Genomic DNA, 20491 nt, shown 5'->3' on the forward strand with positions numbered 1-20491 from the left:
ATGTTCCCAGTGCTTCTTTACGAAGTACATCAGTCTCAACAGAAAACCATAGTTTGAGAAGTAGGAAGGTGGTGGTTGAGCAGGAGAAGGTGAATTCCAGACTCTTGAGGACCTGGAGGAAATGGTAGCTAAGGTGTTACAGTGGTAGTTTACAGTGCAGGAATCATCTGAATCAACTGTTAGTGTAGTTTGAGTCAGAATGAATCACAGATGTATTAATGGTCTGTGCCTACATTGTGCTTTTATCTCAAAGTTTCAAACAACTAGCAAAGAATACGAGCTTAACCTCTCTTTACATTTAGGGTTAGAATCTTTAGGGCATGTTAGTGACTATACATAGAAGAGTTAAGTATTTGTCAAATGCAGAAAAACTTTTTCTGAACACATCACTAGAAGAAGGCTGAGACTTAATTGTCTTGCTGATGAGCGAAAAGAATTCTGGGCCTCAGAACTTAAAGCAATTTTAAAGTAGTTATAAAATTCTAAATTAATGTTTTCAACCTCTTTCATAACAAGTTTTTGCTTAGTGGGTAAAGAAAAAGTAGCTCCACTGGGCATCCCCACAGTCATCAACAAAAAGAAAAGTGTCGTGTATTGTGTTATGGGTCTGATTTTTAAAATGAAAGCTGTGATTAGCCTTGCTCTTTTTTCTTTTCAGGAAGAAGAAATATCAATGCTAGGCGAAATAACCCATTTACAAACCATATCAGATGACCTGAAAAGTCTTACTATGGATCCACACAAATTGCCATCCTCAAGTGAACAGGTCAGCTCTTGTTACCAGGAAAACATGTTTGTTTGTAGCTTGCACTAGTTTTCCTTTTGTGTTATGAGGAATATTGACTACTAGTGTTTACTGGCTCAATGTAATGTTTTGTAGATGCTTCACTGCAGCAAGGTCATTTTTAATATAAGTAATTTAAAAAAATGTTTTTGAAGTACCAGCTGAGTGCCCCTGAAGTATTTGGTGAGAGCAGAGTGAAGTGGTAGCAATAACACTTTGAAGTGTATGAAGATGCCAGATTTGCGCTGAGAGTATATGCGGAATGAGTGTCATCTCCTTGCCCTACATTTGAGCATCTCTTGTCTTTATGCAAAAGATTGCTGGGATTAGATGGCTTGATGGAGTCTAACATTTCAGCATTTTTCTATGCTGTCCTTAAAATGCATAGGAAAATGTGTGCCATTAAATAAATCCAAACAGGACATTTTTCTCCAACCTTGTTGTGTGAACTTAGTTTTCTTGTCATACTTTAATCTCCTTATCACTGACCTAGAAGTGTAAAGCTCTGCTGTGGTTGAATATTGGATCTTCAATTAATTTTTTTAAAATGCAACAGTTCTTCATTGCTAAGGCTGTAATAGTTTAAAAAAAAAACCAAACAAAAAACCAACAACCCAACTTAAAACAGCTTTCAGAATGCATAAAATAAATCTCCAGTTTGCTTTTTAAGATTTTTCTGTTCAAATTTGAACTTTCCTTCTGTAAGAGCAGCCCTAGTGTTAAAGTATGTTAGTTCCTAGAAAGCCAAGGATGAGGCTGACTCTTCTGTGCAATATACACAGTGTAATTCTGGAAGAGAATCAAGACTGAGTCAATTGGCACTGGAAGTTTGTAGTGGTGACAAATGTTGTATGACAAAGAGATGTTTTCTGTTAATAGGAGGAAATATTTTCCACATTCTTGATGCTATTGGTTATCTTTCATCAGGTAATTTTAGATTTGAAAGGTTCTGATTACAGCTGGTCTTACCAGACTCCTCCATCCTCTCCCAGTACTACCATGTCCAGAAAATCTAGTGTTTGCAGGTAAGTCACTTGGTAATACTTAAAACTTGTTTGGGGGCAAAGGGAGGCAAGTTCAGATTGTGATATGGATTTGTATACATTCTGAAATAGTAAGGCTTAGTGAAATCAGTCCCTCATGGTTGTTACTCATTTAGTGTGTACTGGGAATATTAAAAAGGATGGGCATGACTGAACAACTTTTGAACTCAAGACAACTTGAAGTTGATTTTGGTTCAGTTCTCTTGAATCCATTTTGGATCAAAGAGCAGACTGTACTGATCTAAGCTCTGGGTTTGTTCATTCATAATTTCCTTCTCTGTTTTTCATGTGATGACTTTTTAGATTATTCTAAGTAGCTGTTACTAATCAGTAAGTTAAACTGTTTGAAAAGGGAAAACATCCTTGGCAATTGCCCTATCGGTCTCATAGATGGAAATGCTGTTTTGATACAAGTTTTTTTTTTTACTGTTTAATGCTGTCTAATGCTGTCCTGAAATACGTTGAAACACTGGATTCTGTCTATGCTTCCTCTGTAAAAACTGTTTTCTCTCATAAAACAGTTTATTAGCATGTTGCCCCCATATCCTGGTGTCCACGTTTACTCTCTCCTTTTACTGAAAAGGAAGATATCCTGTTGTGTGTTCTGCTCAACACCTCTTTAGCTGCTCTCAAATGATTACCTTTCAGTTTGCTTTATGAATAATGTACTACAGGTTCCCTGTGTATGAGCAAAGTTACCTACAGCATGTCAGAGCAAGTGAACACCAACTCTGTGTACCTACTTGTCTCTGCATGCAGATATATATAAAAAAGTCAGTACTTTTATATATATATATGTGAAAACATGCATATTTAGAGCAATGAGCACAGGCTTAAAGATGCAATATCCTGAAGCTATAAAAGAAAATGGCAAAAAAAAACCCAACCCAAAGTTTCATCAACTGTTCCTAATCAACCTCATCTTCTTGTGCAGTAAAACCTGTATGGCACAAACTGGTGTGTGTGAGTAAAATTCAGCAGAGCTCCTCTTGCTCTGCTCCAAGCTGATTTGTACATCTTCTTTGTACATGGCATTTATGAACAGCAGGTTCAGGTCTCACCCATATATCCTATAGAGCCATCCCTTCAGTTGGCTCCTGCCAGCAGAGGTTGGAAGCTGCCTTCAGATCAGTGCATCCTGCTAGTTCTGCTCAGCCACCCCAGCAGGAAATTCAAAGGCTCCCACATTGTGGCTAGCATGTCCTTACTGTGTCATTCATGGGTACTGAGGATTAAAAATCAATCTCTTTGTTTTAAACATCACGTTGGTTTTTTTATCACAGATACTAATTTGGGGTTTTAATTCTCTGACTGTGTTCCTTACTAACTAAAGCTCCATACCCGGTGGCTTGGCTTTACTCAATATGCCATCACATGTTTTCTCTGGTAGGAAGCCTTCATGTGAGCTAAACTTGGCCCAGGTACTCTGGAGCAGGAGGGGTTTGGTGATGCTTTCAAAAGTCTCACACGTTGACCTGCCACCTTATCTGCAGCGACTTGCCTGGAGACAGACTCTTATTTGAACTGCAGTGCCTTTGGTCCTTCTGCCAGAAATCGCCTTGAAAATTTGAGCCATGGTACAGTGGCAACAAGGCCTAAGTCAGGAATAGGAGAGAGTTGTCAAAAGATACTTTTCATCAAGTGCTGTGCAAATGCTGGAGACGTCATGTAGCAATCCCTCCATCCCCTAACCTGACTTTGAACTCTTGAGTGGTTACAGATTTGATCATTCGAGTGACATTCAAGATAAAATGCCATTTTCTCTCTGGTCGCCAGGGATACTGCAGTTGCTTACAGTTCCTTACTGATATATATGTACATATATATATATATATATTTAATTTGTCAGCATTTTTCTTTTCCGGTTTATGCTGCCTGTTGCTAGAGACATGTGGAATGTTAATTGTACTGCATATGGGTCTCTCCCCACCCCACCCTTGTGTCTTTTCCTCTCCCCTTTCCTTTCTCTGTTCCTTTTGTCTCTCACAGCAGTCTGAACAGCGTTAACAGTAGTGATTCCCGGTCCAGTGGCTCGCACTCGCACTCACCTAGTTCACACTATCGCTATCGCAGCTCCAATCTGCCTCAGCAGGCACCCATGAGGCTGTCCAGTGTGTCCTCCCATGATTCTGGATTCATGTCCCAGGATGCTTTCCAGTCCAAATCGCCATCCCCCATGCCACCAGAAGCACCTAACCAGGTACGTGCAAGCATGAGAACAAAAACATGAGTGTGAGCTGGACTCTCTTAATTGGCTCACCTTTCACAAAAAGAATCTGGTGTGGTTTTGGGGTACCTTGGAGTCAGTTTAAACACTGAGAGTAAGGTTTGTCTCACTACACTTCATCCAGCTAAAATCTGGGCCCTCTAGCTTGAGTGATTCATGCTGCTCTTGCAGTTAGCACTGAAGAAGGGGATGAGTCACTCTTGGGGGATTTAGTTTTTCTTCTGCCCCTGGAGGGAGGCTAGATGCCTAACTTTCAGATACACACAGACAGGAAAGAGCAAGAAATCTTACCTTACAGGACAGGATAATACTCCCTTTACCCACTGAGGTTAGCAGTTAATATCCTGCACAGATTGCAAGTTGTTAATACCTGGTGGCTGTTTGCAGTTTAATGAGCAAATATTAATGCCAGAACAGCCTTTTGACAGCCATAGTAGTGACACTTGTAGCTTTGGCATCAGAGAGACTTCCATTATTCCTCCCTCGTGAAGGGTCTGGAATACTCAAAATGCTGTCAGCATTATTATATGGAATTGGTTCTGCCATTTTTTATGACATCCATTGCTGTGGATAGTCTTACTCTTTGGACTCTCAGTTGAGCACCTTGCAGAAATAAAGTTTCTGTGTGAAAATCAGAGGTATTTTAAATTCTTTATGAAACTCATAAGAAATGAGTGCTTATGTAGTCATATATGATAATGTCCTGAACCCAGTAAAACTGAGAGGATTTCTCTATAAATATAGGCAAAACTTTTTCAGAGCATTTTTGGGTCTGCAGAAGGAAGTTACTGCTCTATTTCTTTATGGCATCATTCCTATAAAAACTAGCTGGCCCTCTGCAGGCAGAGATTTGCAATGCTCCAAGGCCTGTAGCTTTCCAGCACCTGAATTCTCTGCTGTTTTGTTTGGGTTTTTAACAAATCACACAGCAACTACAATATTTTTAAACAAGGCTGAATTGCCATCTCATGTTATAAATCTCACTGTAAACCTTAGTTACAAACCAAAGTGGACCTGATACCTTATTGTTGAGTATTGTTATACACCCTAAGGTCACTGGAGAAGCTTGTCTTTAAGAAATGTAGTTGCACACTTTTTCTCATGTTGTGGAGTAGTTTTGTAGGCTTGGTTGTGGAGTTTTAATCCTCACAGTCAGCAAGTAACAAGTGTTAGTTGTTACTTAGTGTCACCTGCCCATGTAAGCTACTCCTGGACAACCTTGGATAGCACACAGACCCTTGTTATTTGAAGAACATTCAGTAAGTGGCACCCCTAGTGAAATTTTTAAGGTATCTTCCAAAATAACACTGGTTCATTTAGGCTTGGAACGTATTCTCAAGGGAGAGGCTCAACAGTTTTAAATACCTCTACCTCTTTCATTTTAATAGAAATGGTTTCTTTTCAAATGATACCTCTATCTCTTCTGGACTGTCCCCAGTCTGGACACATCAGCTTTTTCTTTAAAGATGACATCCTGCAGAACTTTGTGCACACTAATAAAATAAATGTTTTGTTTAGATTGGCTATGGATAACCTAAGTGAAATGCAAAAAAGTAAATGAGCAATAATAAAGTAAACTGGCATAGTAACAAGGTAAGGAAGTTAACTCTTAAGATACATACATCAGTTACACATGTCAGCATCATCTTTGGTTTTCATAGTATCCACTGCACCTGCATAAAAGGGCGGTAATCCACATGATGATGCAGTGTTTGCAGATGGTGGAACTTTGCAATTGCTCTTAGCATGGAAAAAGACCCAACACCTCTCTGCAAGTTCCCCTGTTAAGCAGAGGAGAGAACTTAGGCTGGTATCAGGTGGCAGAACATCCTGAAAGCTGATGGGAGTCACACTGATTTACACCATCTAAGTTTATATGCTTTCACTTCATTTTAGAAACTATCCTTAAACTTGCAAACTGATCCAAGCATCACTTGAGCTATTCATGAGCTCTGGAAGGCTGCAGCAGTGTGACAAGTGTAGTGTGTTGGTATAACAAATAGGTATGTGCGCTGTATGTCTCTGGCTCTGTATACCTTTACAAAGAGGAAAAGGTAACAGATCATTGCCTGGCCGCTTCATCTTTGCTTCAGTGTCTTGCTTTGTATGTTCAGCACTAAGTAAATTGTGTGTGTTGTGCTGACAGATAATTGTTTTTGTGAGCTTACTGAGAAGCTGTTCAATTTACAGCGTTATCCCATGTTGTGTGTCTCTAACCAGCTGACAGATCTCTGTGTGGTTGTGCTTGGAGGCTCCATGGTGGGTGGGGAGGAGCAGCAGCTGCTGATGTTCCTGAAACACTGATGTCATTGTTTCTGGTAGTGACACTGAGAAGGCTGAAAAGCAAGCTCTGGAACCAGCAAAGGAAATTAAAAGCTGTATATCTTGAGCAGGTGGACACTTTGCTGATGTTTGCTAGCTACATGCTGTGGCAGCTTCTGGATCAACAAAGCCCTTTTGCTTTTCATAATGAGTTTTTAAAAAAAAGCAATGGGGCTACATAAAATTCCTGCATTATAGGAATGGGAATATATGAGCTATGTGAAACTTTTATGTGCTTGCTTATGTTTTAAACAAGCAAGTGTCACTGAAAATTAAACTGAATTTCCTCAAAATCATGGATGGGAGTGGGGGTTGATGGAAATCTCAAACTAGGAGTAACAAGAGAATTAAACAAGATACAGACTATACCAGGGGAGAGATGACTGACCAAATGAAGACCACTTTCCAGCCAGTAGTTGCTGAGTAGTGTTTACAGTTATTACTCTCTACCCAGAAGATAGGAAGAAGAGCAATTTTAAAACCAGACTGTGCCCTTTCACTGGTTTAGGAGGATCACTTTTCTGCTGCATTGCTATTAACATCTCTGGGAGTGAAAGTGTCAGCCTGTAGCACGTAGCTGTACATGTGGGAAGGTCACTGTGAAATGCTTTAATTGGAATTGCACAAGTACATTTGGGTATAGCTCAGCAGCTGGAAAAGTATCACAGGTCTCTTTCTGGAGTGGAACAGTTTCTCTAAATGCCAGATGTGAGGTCAGCCATGGCCGATGTTCCCCAATGGCATGTACTGACCCTGTACAAAGCCCATCTGACAGACCTGCTCCTGGAAGCAGCACACCAGGAGTGGCTCTTGGGTGGGCACTGGACATGGCTGGTGCTGCTAAACCCACATGTTTCCCTGTGTAATAGACAAACTGAGGTCTTGAAGTATCTGTGATGAAATGATATGGTAGTAGTATAGTTATGGTTGATTCAGTGAAACGACAGTAGAAGGATCTGCTGGATTTGGAGTGAACATACATGGGGGAAGTAGTTATGCAATTGGATTTCATAGGTTGTTTAGACTTTGTGGGGATGAAATTAGAGAAAGAAGCAGATGAAGAAGATAAAAATGTTGATGTGCTGTCAGACAGCAGAGAGATAAGCATTGTGACAGTGCTCTGGAAATTGCTTTCCCTAAACAGTGAAGTAGAGGAAAACTGAATGTGAGCTGCATGTGCAGGTTATCAAGCTGGAAAGATTCAACTTTTAAGGAGGTGCCATTGCTTGAAGTAGCTTAAAGTTAGAATAAGGGCAATACATTGTTACAATTATTCAGCTTTCCATTTCAATTAAGAAATGCTCCCAGATAATACTTTAAAATTTAAACTGAAAACAAAAAACAACAGAAAAAATAAAAACCATGAAAACAAACCCAGAAAAACAGCTCCAAACTGAAGCACATATGTAAGTTATCACCAGATATTTGTTTCTCCTAAACTTCCTTTTCTAAGTTGTGTTTCCCAGCAGTTTATCCCTGACTAGAAAGAAGGATCAGTAGAAACAGGTTCCTGCAAGTGAGACAAATTGAGGGAGTGGCTGTGAGTCACTGTCTAGAGCCTTTTGAAAAGTAGCTGAGACCATCTTCCACTGACTGCAGAGGGACATTGGACCAAGCTCGTCAGTAGGATTTGGTCTCCTGGGAAACCCTTGTCCAGGAAGCTCTGTCTCATACCTGAGAAAGGGAGGGGACTAAGAAAGCAATACTGTGGGTGAATGGAAGACATGGCAAACAAAGGATGCAAGTAATCCAGGATAATTGCTGTCCTTTTATAGGTTAGCAGGACAGTGGATGGCAAATGTAATTGTACAGTCCAGTAGCCCAGAATACAGGTCTGTTTTTAAATCCTTGCTGGAACTCATACATACCCCACCAAGCGATAGGATGCTATCCAAGAACAAGCCATGGCACAATGTCTGAGAGTCCAGGCACCAAGCTACATTTAGATAATGTATATTTGAGGCACTGCATGTTGCTGTGCAGAGCACAGTTTTAGTTTTCTGCTGATAGTGTTGACTTTGACCTTTTTCTCAGAAGAACAGAACCACAATTATCACAGCTGTGTGGAAAAAAAATCTCCCATGGTTAAAATAGCTAAAATTAAAAAACTGATTTTAAAAGGGATTCACAAGAAACAATCATTTAAAACAAATAATCTACTAAAAGAATTTGGAAAAATCTGATAGTCAAATTTCTCACATCATGAGGTGTGGAGTAGAAATTGCTCTGCCCAGTGTTTGCCTGTGCGTGTGCTCCCAGGAGTGCATGTGCCAGAGAGTGTGCATCTAAATTGAGAACTCCAAAGTCTGGAGACTTTTTGGCTAAGCAGTGACTATGCAGTTTCTGTTTTCAGTCTTTCATGTACTTTCTGCTAAGAAACAAAGGGTGGTCTGTGCTTCCCACACCTGTGTCCAGCCTGCATCAGGAGTGCCTCTGCAGTTGGATCCAGGCAGCGTTTGACCTGCTGCCAGTCACATTTTCCTTACACTTTTCCTTCAGGAGTTCAGTAGTATTCTGCTTTCCTCTCCATTGTTTCTCACTGTTGTAATCATTTTTAGCAAGACCAGAGGCTTCCCTCTTTCTGCACCACCATGTCTTGCATTTCTTTCAGCTACCAGGGTGTTTTCCCCATGCCATCCTGGTTCAGCCTTGTCTGGCTTTTTCTGCTGAAAGTGGACACACTGAGTTAGTCATAGAGTCCTTTCTGTCATCTTTTTTTCACCTTGGAGAAGTCATTCTATTGCAGAAATAAGTTCATCAATTCTAGTCTTTTTTCCCTATCCACCAAGTAAATTGAATACTTCTTTGCACCTTCAGAATTTGCTTTTTTGACCTTTTTCTTACTATTTGCTACATGCATCTTTGTTGCTAATAAACCTATTTTATGAGCCATTTCTACAGTTACTTGACATAACTTTGTGAAATTTCTATCTTGTAAACATGAACAGTCTATCAGATGTAAATTCCAAGTTCTTACTTGTCACCATTGGGGTATCTGCAGAAAACAAAGTGGCATGAGTGATACCATGCTTGGAACTCAGCCCTTTCACTGTCTGTCCTGCCATGTGTAGATTATGCAGACCCAGAAAGGTTATTCAGGCCATTAAAAAAAGAGGATTTTCTGTAATTTTATTTTTCTCTGGTTCTTTTCCTGGCCAAACCATAACACTAGTATGAGTATTCTCACAGGGCTTCTTTTTTGAGGTACCTGAAATGTCAGACAGAAGTCTGGAGTTTTACTGTGAAAGCTAATTTTTCTATAACGTATTTTTCTCTTAAGGATAGAAGCAGTAGGCTCATGTCCATCTAGTGCACCATACTTAGGTCTGATGGCAGAATCAAATGCAGCTCATGTTTCTTGGTATTCTTATTAGAGGTTTTTCTCCTGTAAAAAGAGTTGCATTAAATCAATAATGTGACAGATTCCACAAAACATCAAGCCACTGCATCATCAGGTGCTCCACTGCACAGTTTTCACTGTTCTAACAGCTACATGTCATTTGTTACAGTTCCTTCTGATTTTACCTTCTCCTCAACCCCTTACTGCACTTTGAATACAAGCCTTGTTAGCTGAGGATACTTGTACCCTAAACACATTTGACAGGTCACCTATGGGGGCCGCCCTTTCTTAAGGTGTGGTAAAATAGTGGCGGTCGAGGAGGCAGAGACGGCTCAGGCAGCAGTTAGACCAGAAAGCTTACACCGAGGATTAAAGGACTTTATTCTTAGTTACAACTTTACTTTTATCTACTTTCTCCCACACCGTGTCATCCCACAATTGGTCAGTCAGCTGAGGCAAACATACATGGAAGAATCCTCCTGGTCAAAAGGTCTCCTGCATTCTGCAGGTGGTTTCTTCCCCTTTAGGGGAGCACAGCAAACTGCTTTCATCCAAGAATACACTCTAACCTGCTCCATATCAATTCCTCAAACATTAGGGGGTCCACAGACCTGCTGAGTTGACCCCCCACAGTCACCCACAGACCTGCTCTCATGTCATCACAGGATGGGATGTGTTATTTTTATAAAATGGTCCCTCACACTACATGCTTTAATTTTAAAAATTTTAAATAGCATTTGCAAAATTCCACTAAAATCACAGTTTGCTGCCAAGCTCAGGTTGCTGATACTGTGTTGACTTCTCAGCAGCCCCAGTAGTCTTCACCAAAATCCTTATGGTGGTACTGTTCCATCTCAGGCACCTACATGTCCTTTTACCCAGGCAATTGGCTGTACATTCCTCATACATCGCTTCTAGTGAGCAGTGAGACAACTTGTGTCCTCTTCAGTGCCTCTTACCCAGCTCTCTTTTTATTGCAAACTCACCCCAGATCTCATCTGAGGTTAACTGATGAAATTTTATTTCAGATGAGATTTCCCTTCCTCTTCAGCATCTTGAAATCTGTGACTTTGCTACACGTACCTGGTACAAGAGCACATTGTCTCTGCTGTCATAAAACAAAATGCCAGGGATAGCCTTAGACAGACTTATTTCCCAAGTCCTGGGCTACTAAAGGGTGAATTAGTCTTGCCTAGAGTTGAATTTCCTGACAGTGAATAGAGCTCAGTACTGCCCTGACAACTCTTCCAGTATTGTTGATCTTTTCCAAGTGTTTGCTTGGAGCCGGAGGCACACCCCTACAGAGCAGGATGCGACTTTCCGGGGGGAGCTGTAGAGGAACATTGTAGGCAAAATGGTCCACGTGGTTATTCCCCTTGGCCTGCCTGTAGTTCAGTTAGTGCTGTTGCAGAGGGCTTAAGCAGCAGAGGTACATAAAGGTGTGCACTGAAAATTGGAGAAGTTCCTGTTTGGTATGTTCAATGGACACTTTATGTCCTGCATCTTCCTTCACTCTCCATCAAAGCCCCTGATATTTTATGGCTCTGCTGTTAAGGGAAGGCAGGTGGCAAGCACATGCCACCACTTCTGCACTCAGCAGAGCACATGTACCTTCACCCTGGCTGCTGAGCAGGAAGGTTTGAGTCAGAGTGTGTTTGGCATATGCATCCTACCTGCAGAGGCACATGCATACAGGTCATGCACTGGAAACCTCCAGTCTGGTAAGTATTATTTCTTTCTCTGTTCCATAATATTTGAACTCAGATGAGCTTTTCACAAGCACTTTTGCAAATCAGAATATCTGAGAACTTGTGAGTGCAAGTGGTGTTTGCTACTCCATTTTTAAATCTAAACTTTGTGTCTTTGAAGTACTGACGATCTGCTTTTCTATATAAATCAGTTGTCTCAGTATGTTGCATGTTTGGACCACAGGTACCTTCAGGTCCCTCAGCTTCTTGCTCTGAGGCAGCTAACAGAATTGAGATGCTGAATTTGTAATGAGGAGTTGAGATTGCTTCCTCAATTCCCTCATTCCTAAGGAGAGTGGCAAGTTCTTGCATTAAGCAAATTGCTTATTTTGTTTCTTATAGATTTCCTGAACATTAGCAATGGTTTTGAGCAGTTTCTAATTAATTTTTAAAACCCTAACCCTTTGCTTCTCTCATCGTTCCCTCTCTCCTGTGTGTCTCTGTGTATGTGCTTTTTGTCTTTTTGTTTGTGATTTTTTCCTTTTTTGGTGGTTTGTATATCCTTTCCCTGTGTTGTGGTGCTGTTTTATGCTGCAGAATTCGTCCAGCTCTGCCTCTTCAGAAGCCTCTGAAACCTGCCAGTCAGTGAGCGAGTGCAGTTCCCCCACCTCAGTCAGCTCAGGCTCCACCATGGGGGCTTGGGCCTCCACAGATAAGGTGAAAAACTTCATCTCCGAGACATACAAACCTATTAGCTCGTTATCAAAACCCATAACATTTGGACAAAAAAAAAAGTGCATGGGACACAGCCAGGATTCCTCCTTGTGACGATGAGAATAGAATCTGTTGAACTCCTTTAGAAATTAATCTGTTTGAATAGACCACATTTGTGTTTAAACTAGCTGGAGAAGCTACAAATTGAGCATTTTACAGAGGTAATTTTCCAAGGAAAGCTCATTATCCACCTTTTCTAGATTGTGGAACGCTGCCCAAACCGGTTGCCTTACAAAGAGCTTCTTGCCCAGGTCGTGCTGTTTGCGGCTTCTCCTCTCTCTTCCATTAGATAGTACACATTACACTTGATTAATTTGGATTGGTTTTGAACCAAAAAGGAAAACAAAACACGCATTGTTGGAATAAATTAGGTGGGATACACTCTGATTCGGCGGGGCCAGGAGGAACGTGAGATCAGTCTCCATTCTCATCTGGTAAATCCTTGCTGTTGTTTTTTTACTTTTTCTTCTTCCATACCATCACACAGCCAGAACATGCACCACATTTGAGGGCTGTATGCTTTTCTTCTCTGTCCAGGTACGTAGACTAAATGCCACCAATGCAAATGCCTCCAGGATTGGAAAAGTTTTGTTTCTATGTCCGCAGTCTGCAGGCTACCTAAATTGCAAAGGCTTTTTCAGTGTGCTGCTTTCATGGACAGAAGGCAAAGCTGCTCACCCAGGAGACAATGACCACTAGATTGATGCCTGAAATTTGTTATACCAGATAACAATTTTCAAGCAATCTCACTTCTGTACCAAGCATTGTATCAATTTGCTGGTTTTTATTTGCAGCAGAGTTAAGAGTTTTCTTTCTTTTGTTTTAAAATACAGACATTTTCTCCCTAAACATCAGAATCACAGTGTATTTTCGTATTCATTCTGTTTATATTAATTTCTCTGTTTTTGTTTTTTTTATTTGTTTCATTTCCAGTTGTCTAATGGGTTTTATCACTGTAGTTTATCAAGTGACCCATCCGTAGCTTCAGTTGGTGCAGGTCCTTTCCCTCATTTCCCGCCTGTCTCCCGCGCGTGGACTCGGGCTCCCTCAGCCCTCCTTCCAGACTACGTTCATTATTACACCATTGGGCCAGGCATGTTTCCATCATCTAAGATCCCTAGCTGGAAGGTTTGTGTTCCTTTTGTTGTGGCAGTCCTCACCTCCTCATACCAACAGCATGCACACAGCAGTTGTTGCTTCCTTTCGGTCCGTGTAATTACTTGTTGATTTGCTCTGTTTAATATCACTCTGAATGGGCACTGCATGGTGAAAATCTGAGAGCTAAAATCCAGTAGCGGGTATTTCTGAATGACCTTGTCTATTCTGGCACTGACTAAAGGATACTAAAGCTGACAACACCTAGGTAGGAAGGAATAGTTTAACTCTGGAGCATTGGTGAAAGCGCTCTGGTGAAAGCGTTCAGTGAGAAAAGAGCTTGTTTGGCACCTCAAAGCTTTCACCTGAGCAGGGAAGGGCAGGCTTGGCATCCACTTGGCTTAGTGAGGCCACATGGAACACCCCCTTAGCCATAGGCCAGCATGCTCTCCTAGATCCAGCTGGAGTGGCTCCAGAAGGCACTCAACCCAAATGCTGATTCAGGAAGCTGTCCCGGCTTTACTGCCACAGACTGGAAGTGCTCACCCAGCTTGTTTTGCTCTCTTCTGGGAAGCCCCTGAAAAGAGTGCAGTAACTTCTTTCAGTTGCTGCAGCTGGATCTGCAGGGATCTTCCTTGGCAATAAAACATCTCTGCTCTGCCAGAGCCTTGACTTTCATGCCTGCCAGGTGATTCCCCTGGGAGAATGCCCTGGAGCAAAGGGAGAGGGTATCTTGTCTGTTGCCCTGAGTCCTCACCAGGCTGATGTGCAGTTGACAGTGGTTGTGCAGGATTTAAGTGCCTGCGGATGGCTTTGTAATATGTCTATGCACCATGAGATCTGCTTATACATCCAAATGGAGAGATCATGTAACAGATCCCCCTAATCTCTCTCTCCAGTAGCTGGAGACCATTGAGATGCACCCAGGGTGGCCACAGTGATCCTCAGGCTTCAGGGTCATGAGTGGAGTCTGTGCTAGAAGTAGTTTGACAGCAAAACACTTGGGGCAGAGACACACATGTTAAGACAAAGCAGAGTTTCATACGTCTTAATAATACCAAATGCCTGTGAGTACAGGGGGGGTCTGTCAGTTCAGCCACTGTGCACTTCTCATACCTTGGACTGAGACACATGTCAATAAAAATCCATAGTGTGGTCTTAGCCCATCATTAGCTGGATATCAGAAGGCTGTGGGAAGCTGCCCAGCAGGCAGCTGGGAGGGTGTGGGGTGCATTCTCATCCACAAATTGTTTCATTTTTAAAGCAGTCCTTGTCTCCAGTGAGGGAAAACTCTCTTAGGAAAACTCTCTTAGGATTGGGATTGACCCCTGCAGCAGCTGGCCTTTGGGAGCTGCTGCTTAGCAGTGCTTCTGCATCCCAGCACAGAACACAGATCAGTCCTGCCCTTTGTGTGTAGTGTGTGGGGTTTGGGTACCCTCAGGACTTGGCTTAATAGAGCCCCGAGTGAATACAGCTCTCATGGCCTGAGGAATTTCTGTTTCAAATTTAGCACCAGTAATTCAGAGTGAAGTTAGTCTTTCCTCGGTACAGATCATCATTATAAGCTCGATTTCAGCTAGGAAGTAAACTGAGAAATTACTCAGAGTAACTTGCTCCTCTAATGTGTATCAAAAATCTATTCAAGCCTAATTTTTCAGAACTGAAGATACACGTATCAGAATCTGTATATGTGTAGAACAGTTACATTGCTGATTGGACATTCACGTCTATTTTGTGCTGTGTGCCAGTGATTTTATACTTGAAATTCTGAAAATGCAGGCTTTAACACAATGGAATTACACTTAGAGAAGACTATAGTATCAAAATGTTAAATATCTTCATATAAGAACATTTGGGTAGAATAGGAAATTTAGATATCCTTTAAGAAAGAAAGCAGGTTTTATAAATAAAGGTTTTTAGTATCCTCAAAATGAGTTTATTCCTCACCTTATTCAGAAGGGCATATCAAGTTTCATTATGTAATCTGTTGCATTAAAATTGTCCTTTTGCATACTTTCACATGTAATTAAAGCACAGTTACTGATGGAAGCTCTCACTAACAAGTGCATTTCCTTAGGACTGGGCCAAACCAGGCCCATACGATCAGCCAATGGTGAACACACTGCAACGTCGCAAAGAAAAGCGCGAGCCAGATCTCAATGGAGGAGCTCAGAGCGGACCCCCTGTGCCCCCCGAGGAGGCCCAGAGACCTCGGAGCATGACGGTCTCAGCTGCCACAAGGGTGAAGCTCTAATTTCAACTACAATATTTGGTTTAGAGGAAATGGAAGTGCCAGCTCCTGCCAGTACTTTTGATGTTCTTTGTATTGGCACATATTTGTCCAGCAAGGGGTTCTGGTGTAATGGTGGTGTGGTCAGTGGAGATCATGTGGGCATGAGGGAATAAACTTTGTGTATTGGCTTTTTTAGGGCAACATCCTCCAAAATGTGTCTGCTTCTAAGCCCAAGTAAGCAGTTGGGCACAATCCTGTTGGGTTGTGGTGGTGACAAGCTCTGCTGGAGAGGAGGGGCAGCTGAAGTTGGTAAAAGTGACCGACCCTTCCAGGCTAACAAGTCTCTTTGTGTGTAAGCAGCAGGGTGAGGAGATGGAGGCCTGCGAGGAGCTGGCACTCGCTCTGTCCAGAGGGCTGCAGCTCGACACCCAGAGGAGCAGTCGGGATTCCTTGCAGTGCTCCAGTGGCTACAGCACCCAAACAACAACTCCATGCTGTTCAGAGGACACAATCCCATCTCAAGGTAGCCATCCAAGAGATGTTCCTTTTCAGAGCATTCCCACCTGGCCATCATACACTCACCCCACAGGGCCATGGAGCTATATTCTATCAGTTACCACTCGCTGGCTTTGTCGTCAGCTGGGGAGAAGAGAAAGGCTGAACATTGCTGCTGTGAAGTTTTTTCCAGCTTGGAATGCAGCCTGGATTTATTAACTACAAGAAACCTGGATTGCTTCATAGTGTACTGAAAAATTTTGCATTACTCAAATGAGTTTCAGCTTAAGAATGTCACCATTTTAAAGAAGATCCTGAAATTATATTTTATGGGTTGAGTGGAATGACACTGGTATTGCATCATACACTTCTTGTGGTAGTAGTGTCCTTTCTGATCTATTGTCTCAGCAAGTACACACTCATGAGCTCTGCTTTCATGTTCTGTCAGCACTCTAAATCTGCTCTTGGTTTCCCTTTGTGACCTATTTCCTACCTAAGCAGAAATGTTGTAATTGGAAAAAGAATCCATTGGAGACCATAGCTTGGGCATAGCTGGGAAGCTGCAGTAAGGTGTTGGGTTTTGTTCCCTGTTTCAGAACCAGCAGGAAGCTGGGAGGAAACGGAGCGAGTTTGGCATTTGCAGTTCAAACCTTGTTTGCTCAGCTGCAGTGGTTGTGCTGTGCAGTCACAGGAGGTAGCAGGACTTGTGGAGAGCCAGACTTGGCTCAGCACTTGGAGAGGAAGGAACCCAATGCAATTATTAAAGCTGAGACTGAGTTTTCAGAGCTGTGGGCTGGAATTTACTTTGTAAAATAGGCAAATTTTCTGCTAAAAACACTGGTACACAGCCCCCTGAGCCCCACTTGCCTGATCTAAAGTAAATTTTGTAAGTATTTCTGTCTTCAGGTGGTGGCATATGGCTTGTAGAATGCTGGTTTTGGTATCTTCATGTTGGCAACAAGTACTGAGTCTTTGTTACGTAATTAGTTTGGAGAAGGGACTGTGTGTGTACAGTTCTCATTTTCTTTCACAAGAGCCCTGTGCACCCTGCAGCTGTAGGGTCATTCTGCTGTGGTGCTTTCAGTCACACAGTCTGTGAATCTTGGCCACAGGACCTCAGGCTTTCTTCCTCCTAAAGGTGGAACCACTCTTAATTCTTACGATCCCCAGCCTTTTTTTTGTGTTATACACACTTTAGACTTACTGACGTGACTCAGCTGTCTGCTCCAGTATGTTCCTAACTCTGTCTTTTGGCATCAGTTTCAGATTATGATTATTTCTCTGTGAGTGGTGACCAGGAGGCAGAACAACAAGAGTTTGACAAATCTTCCACCATCCCAAGAAACAGTGACATTAGCCAGTCCTATCGCAGAATGTTTCAAACCAAGCGTCCTGCTTCCACCGCAGGTCTGCCAACCACGCTTGGACCGGTCATCGCCACGCCCGGTGTCGCCACCATCCGACGGACGCCTTCCACCAAGCCTTCCGTCAGGCGCGGGACCATCGGAGGAGGGCCCATCCCCATCAAGACACCGGTGATTCCTGTCAAAACGCCAACTGTCCCAGATATCCCGGGTGGGCTGCCTGGCACCCTTGCTGGGACAGAAGAGTGTCCTGAGCAAAGTCCGGAGTCTCCGGCAGCAGGAGATGGCAGCCAAGGTGTCACCAGCGTCCCCTCGTGGAGCGGACAAGCGTCTGTCAACCCTCCAGCGTCAAGCCAGAAACTGGGTGTTGCCGAGGAGCAGAGGCAAGCGGTTCCTGAGGGCGAGGGGGAAGAAAGCGACCGGGATGGGGTTGGTGCTCTGGCACCCATGGGCCAGGCGGAGCTGGATCCCGGGGAGCTGAGCCCTGGGGATGCTCCGCAGGGTGAGGATATGCTGAACGCCATTCGGCGCGGGGTCAAACTGAAGAAGACGACCACGAATGATCGCTCAGCACCTCGTATTTCCTAGGAGTGGGGAAGCTGTCAGAGTACCAGACGCCGAGAAGGAACTGTGAGGAAACTAATTTGTCTCTATCCATTCCAATCTGTAATCAATGATTTTTTTAAGATACTCGGTAACAGACAGTCTGAAAGTACTCTAAAAGAGAAAACAAATGAAAGAGCATAGTAAGGCATAGTCTTCACTGGTGTTTTAATTTGTAAATATCAATGATTTTGTTTCTGCATTTTTTTGATCTAAGTTACACTTTTAATTTTTTCTGAAGGTGCCAAATCCCATTTACCTTTTTTATAACTCTCTTTGTAAAGTTTTAAATCATAAGAGAAAAAAATAAATGTCAAGTAGTTAACTTCAGCAAAGGGATTTAATGAAAATTTGGCTTTTTTGCAAGCTTTTGTAGACCTCCTTGTAATAGTGAGGTTAAAGAAACAAAACAATGTGACTTGAAACAGTTTAAGTCAAGCTGTAAGAAACAGATCTTCATATAAGTATTAAAAAACGTTTGACGAGGAGGAATAAAAATTGGCAATAAAAGCAATATATAATGCAAGGAAAAATCCTGCAGTTGGTAGAGTTATTGGGGGGGTAGTGGGGGGAGGGAGTTGCCATCAAAATAGCAGATGCTGTTGCACAAAAGTAGCCTAGTAGAATGGATTACTAGTAGCTTCATTGTAAATGCATCAGAATAAGCCATATTGGATTGCAGTGTTTTGTTTCTGTAGGGTGTTTCAAGACTGGGTTTTTCCACATTTCTTTTTTGACTGCACAGCAACAACTCCAAGTCACATGCATGCAGCCTTTATTGTGTAGGCTTGGTTCTTCCACCTTCACGTTTTGTTCTGCTCATCCTTCTGCTGAATACAAACAAGGACAACAGGCTTAAGGCAGTTACAAATGTGAAAACATTTTTAAAATAGAGCAGGGAGTTCTTAGATATTATCAAAATGCCTTTTTCTGACCGTGCCCAGCAGGCTGGGCACCTTGGAAAGCCCAACTGTTTTGAGAAAACACTTAAAAATTGACAGGTGTAACCAGCTTGTGATCTAATAAACTGCGAATGTTTCTTTCCAATACAGGGGCTTGTTTTTCTTAACTTCTTTTAAATGGCAGTTAATTGGCTTTTCTTAGGTACCGAAAACAAAGGGGTGAGGGGTGGGGGGCGGAGGTGGGGAGGGATACTGGTTTTTTGATAATACTGGGAGTCTGACCACTATATTCTCTTTTTTTGTACTTTAAGTCATGTTTTTTGGAACGCTATTGATAGAATCATTAGGAGTTGGATTTTTTCCTTAAAATAAAAGTAAGTTCTTGCTGCAATACCCATCTCCTAAAGCCAACAGAAATATGCAGACCCCTTGGCATAACACAAGTTCCCATCAGACAATCCAGAAGGATGCTGTCTGCCCACCCACAGCAGACCCACGTGTGGATGGACACCAGACTTGCGGATCCGGGATTGTTTAAAAATGTACCAAATAATACAAATAAGGGACTGGTTTCCACCACATGCTCTGCAGATTTCTGTTGGCTCTAGACTTGCCTACATGACTTCTTATGCTTTAATACATAACTGCATTGGATGTGAAACTTCTAGTAACTGTGTAGTCACTGTGTTCTATATGACATTTTACACTGCTGTGCTTGCTAACCTTTTTTTTTGTTATGGCTTAGAAGCAAAAAGAAAAAAAAGCATGATTCTTAGAAAATATTAAACCTTCCTTTCTTTGAAAAACAAGCTCCTTATTACAGAATATAATAAACAGTAGTGCCTGTGGTGTAGCCCACCAATCTTGATACAGTAGCTGATGCATTGTGCAAATGAGGCTTTGAGATGGTTTTTGCATAAACAAAAACTGCTAGGAGATAATCTCAATAGTTAAAAGTGTTATTTAAACCTTTGAAATAAATGGATGTAACTGTACCCAAGTACAGCTTTTCACTTGTTTAGTTCTTAAACGTTAGTATAATCAGTAAAATTTAATATAAAATGTTGCCAAATTCAATGTAGAAAGAATGTGACAAAACACTTGGGATAGTTCTATTGTTTGTGTTTTTGCATATTGTAAAAGCAGTGTCACAGCTAAAAAATAAAATGTTTCTAATGGTAAATTATTGTGGTTTAGTTGCTAGTTTGTACTGAGAGTTGACCTCTCCCTGTGCAGTTTTTTGTTCTAAACTGGTATAAATAATTGCTGTAAGTGTGTCCCTTCTACATTGTAATGATTGCTTAAGCCTACATTATAAATAAAGAACTGCTGGAAAACTTCTGTATTTTATTTCTTAAAGACTTTCTGCTTTCAGATTGGATATCAATGATGCCCTTCATCAGAATTCTCAAGATCACGTAGGTTCCATCTGTGTGTAATAGAAGCAAGGGAGAATTAATAAATAAGTAAATGAAATTGCATATAGCGATGTTTAGTGATGTGCACTGGCACGGTAGCAGCAGAACAGAAGTGCAGTGCTAATGATCGCAATTCCTGTTAAATAGAAACTGATGACATTCCTCTGCTCCTCACTGTTCTTACCTGGCCGGGAAGCACAGGT

General features: G+C 41.9%; 1 protein-coding gene across 17 annotated transcripts in view; it reads left to right on the forward strand.

The window, feature by feature from the left end:
* MTSS1 (MTSS I-BAR domain containing 1) overlaps positions 1–20207 on the forward strand; it is a 128557-nt gene extending 108350 nt beyond the window's left edge. For 3 of the 17 annotated variants that reach the window (XM_071553851.1, XM_071553853.1, XM_071553860.1), the window contains 8 exons: positions 659–766; positions 1712–1809; positions 3817–4027; positions 12002–12121; positions 13112–13306; positions 15351–15515; positions 15867–16029; positions 17262–20207. In XM_071553851.1, the coding sequence (XP_071409952.1) occupies positions 659–766; positions 1712–1809; positions 3817–4027; positions 12002–12121; positions 13112–13306; positions 15351–15515; positions 15867–16029; positions 17262–17953 (1752 nt within the window). In that variant the 3' untranslated portion in view covers positions 17954–20207. The remainder of the gene's footprint in view (positions 1–658; positions 767–1711; positions 1810–3816; positions 4028–12001; positions 12122–13111; positions 13307–15350; positions 15516–15866; positions 16030–17261) is intronic. The other 14 variants (XM_071553861.1, XM_071553863.1, XM_071553862.1 and 11 more) reach the window with 10 other exon arrangements.
* Positions 20208–20491: the final 284 nt, after the last annotated feature.

This window comes from Pithys albifrons, chromosome 4, assembly GCF_047495875.1.
Source record: "Pithys albifrons albifrons isolate INPA30051 chromosome 4, PitAlb_v1, whole genome shotgun sequence".
In the NCBI taxonomy this organism is placed as follows: Eukaryota; Metazoa; Chordata; class Aves; order Passeriformes; family Thamnophilidae; genus Pithys; species Pithys albifrons.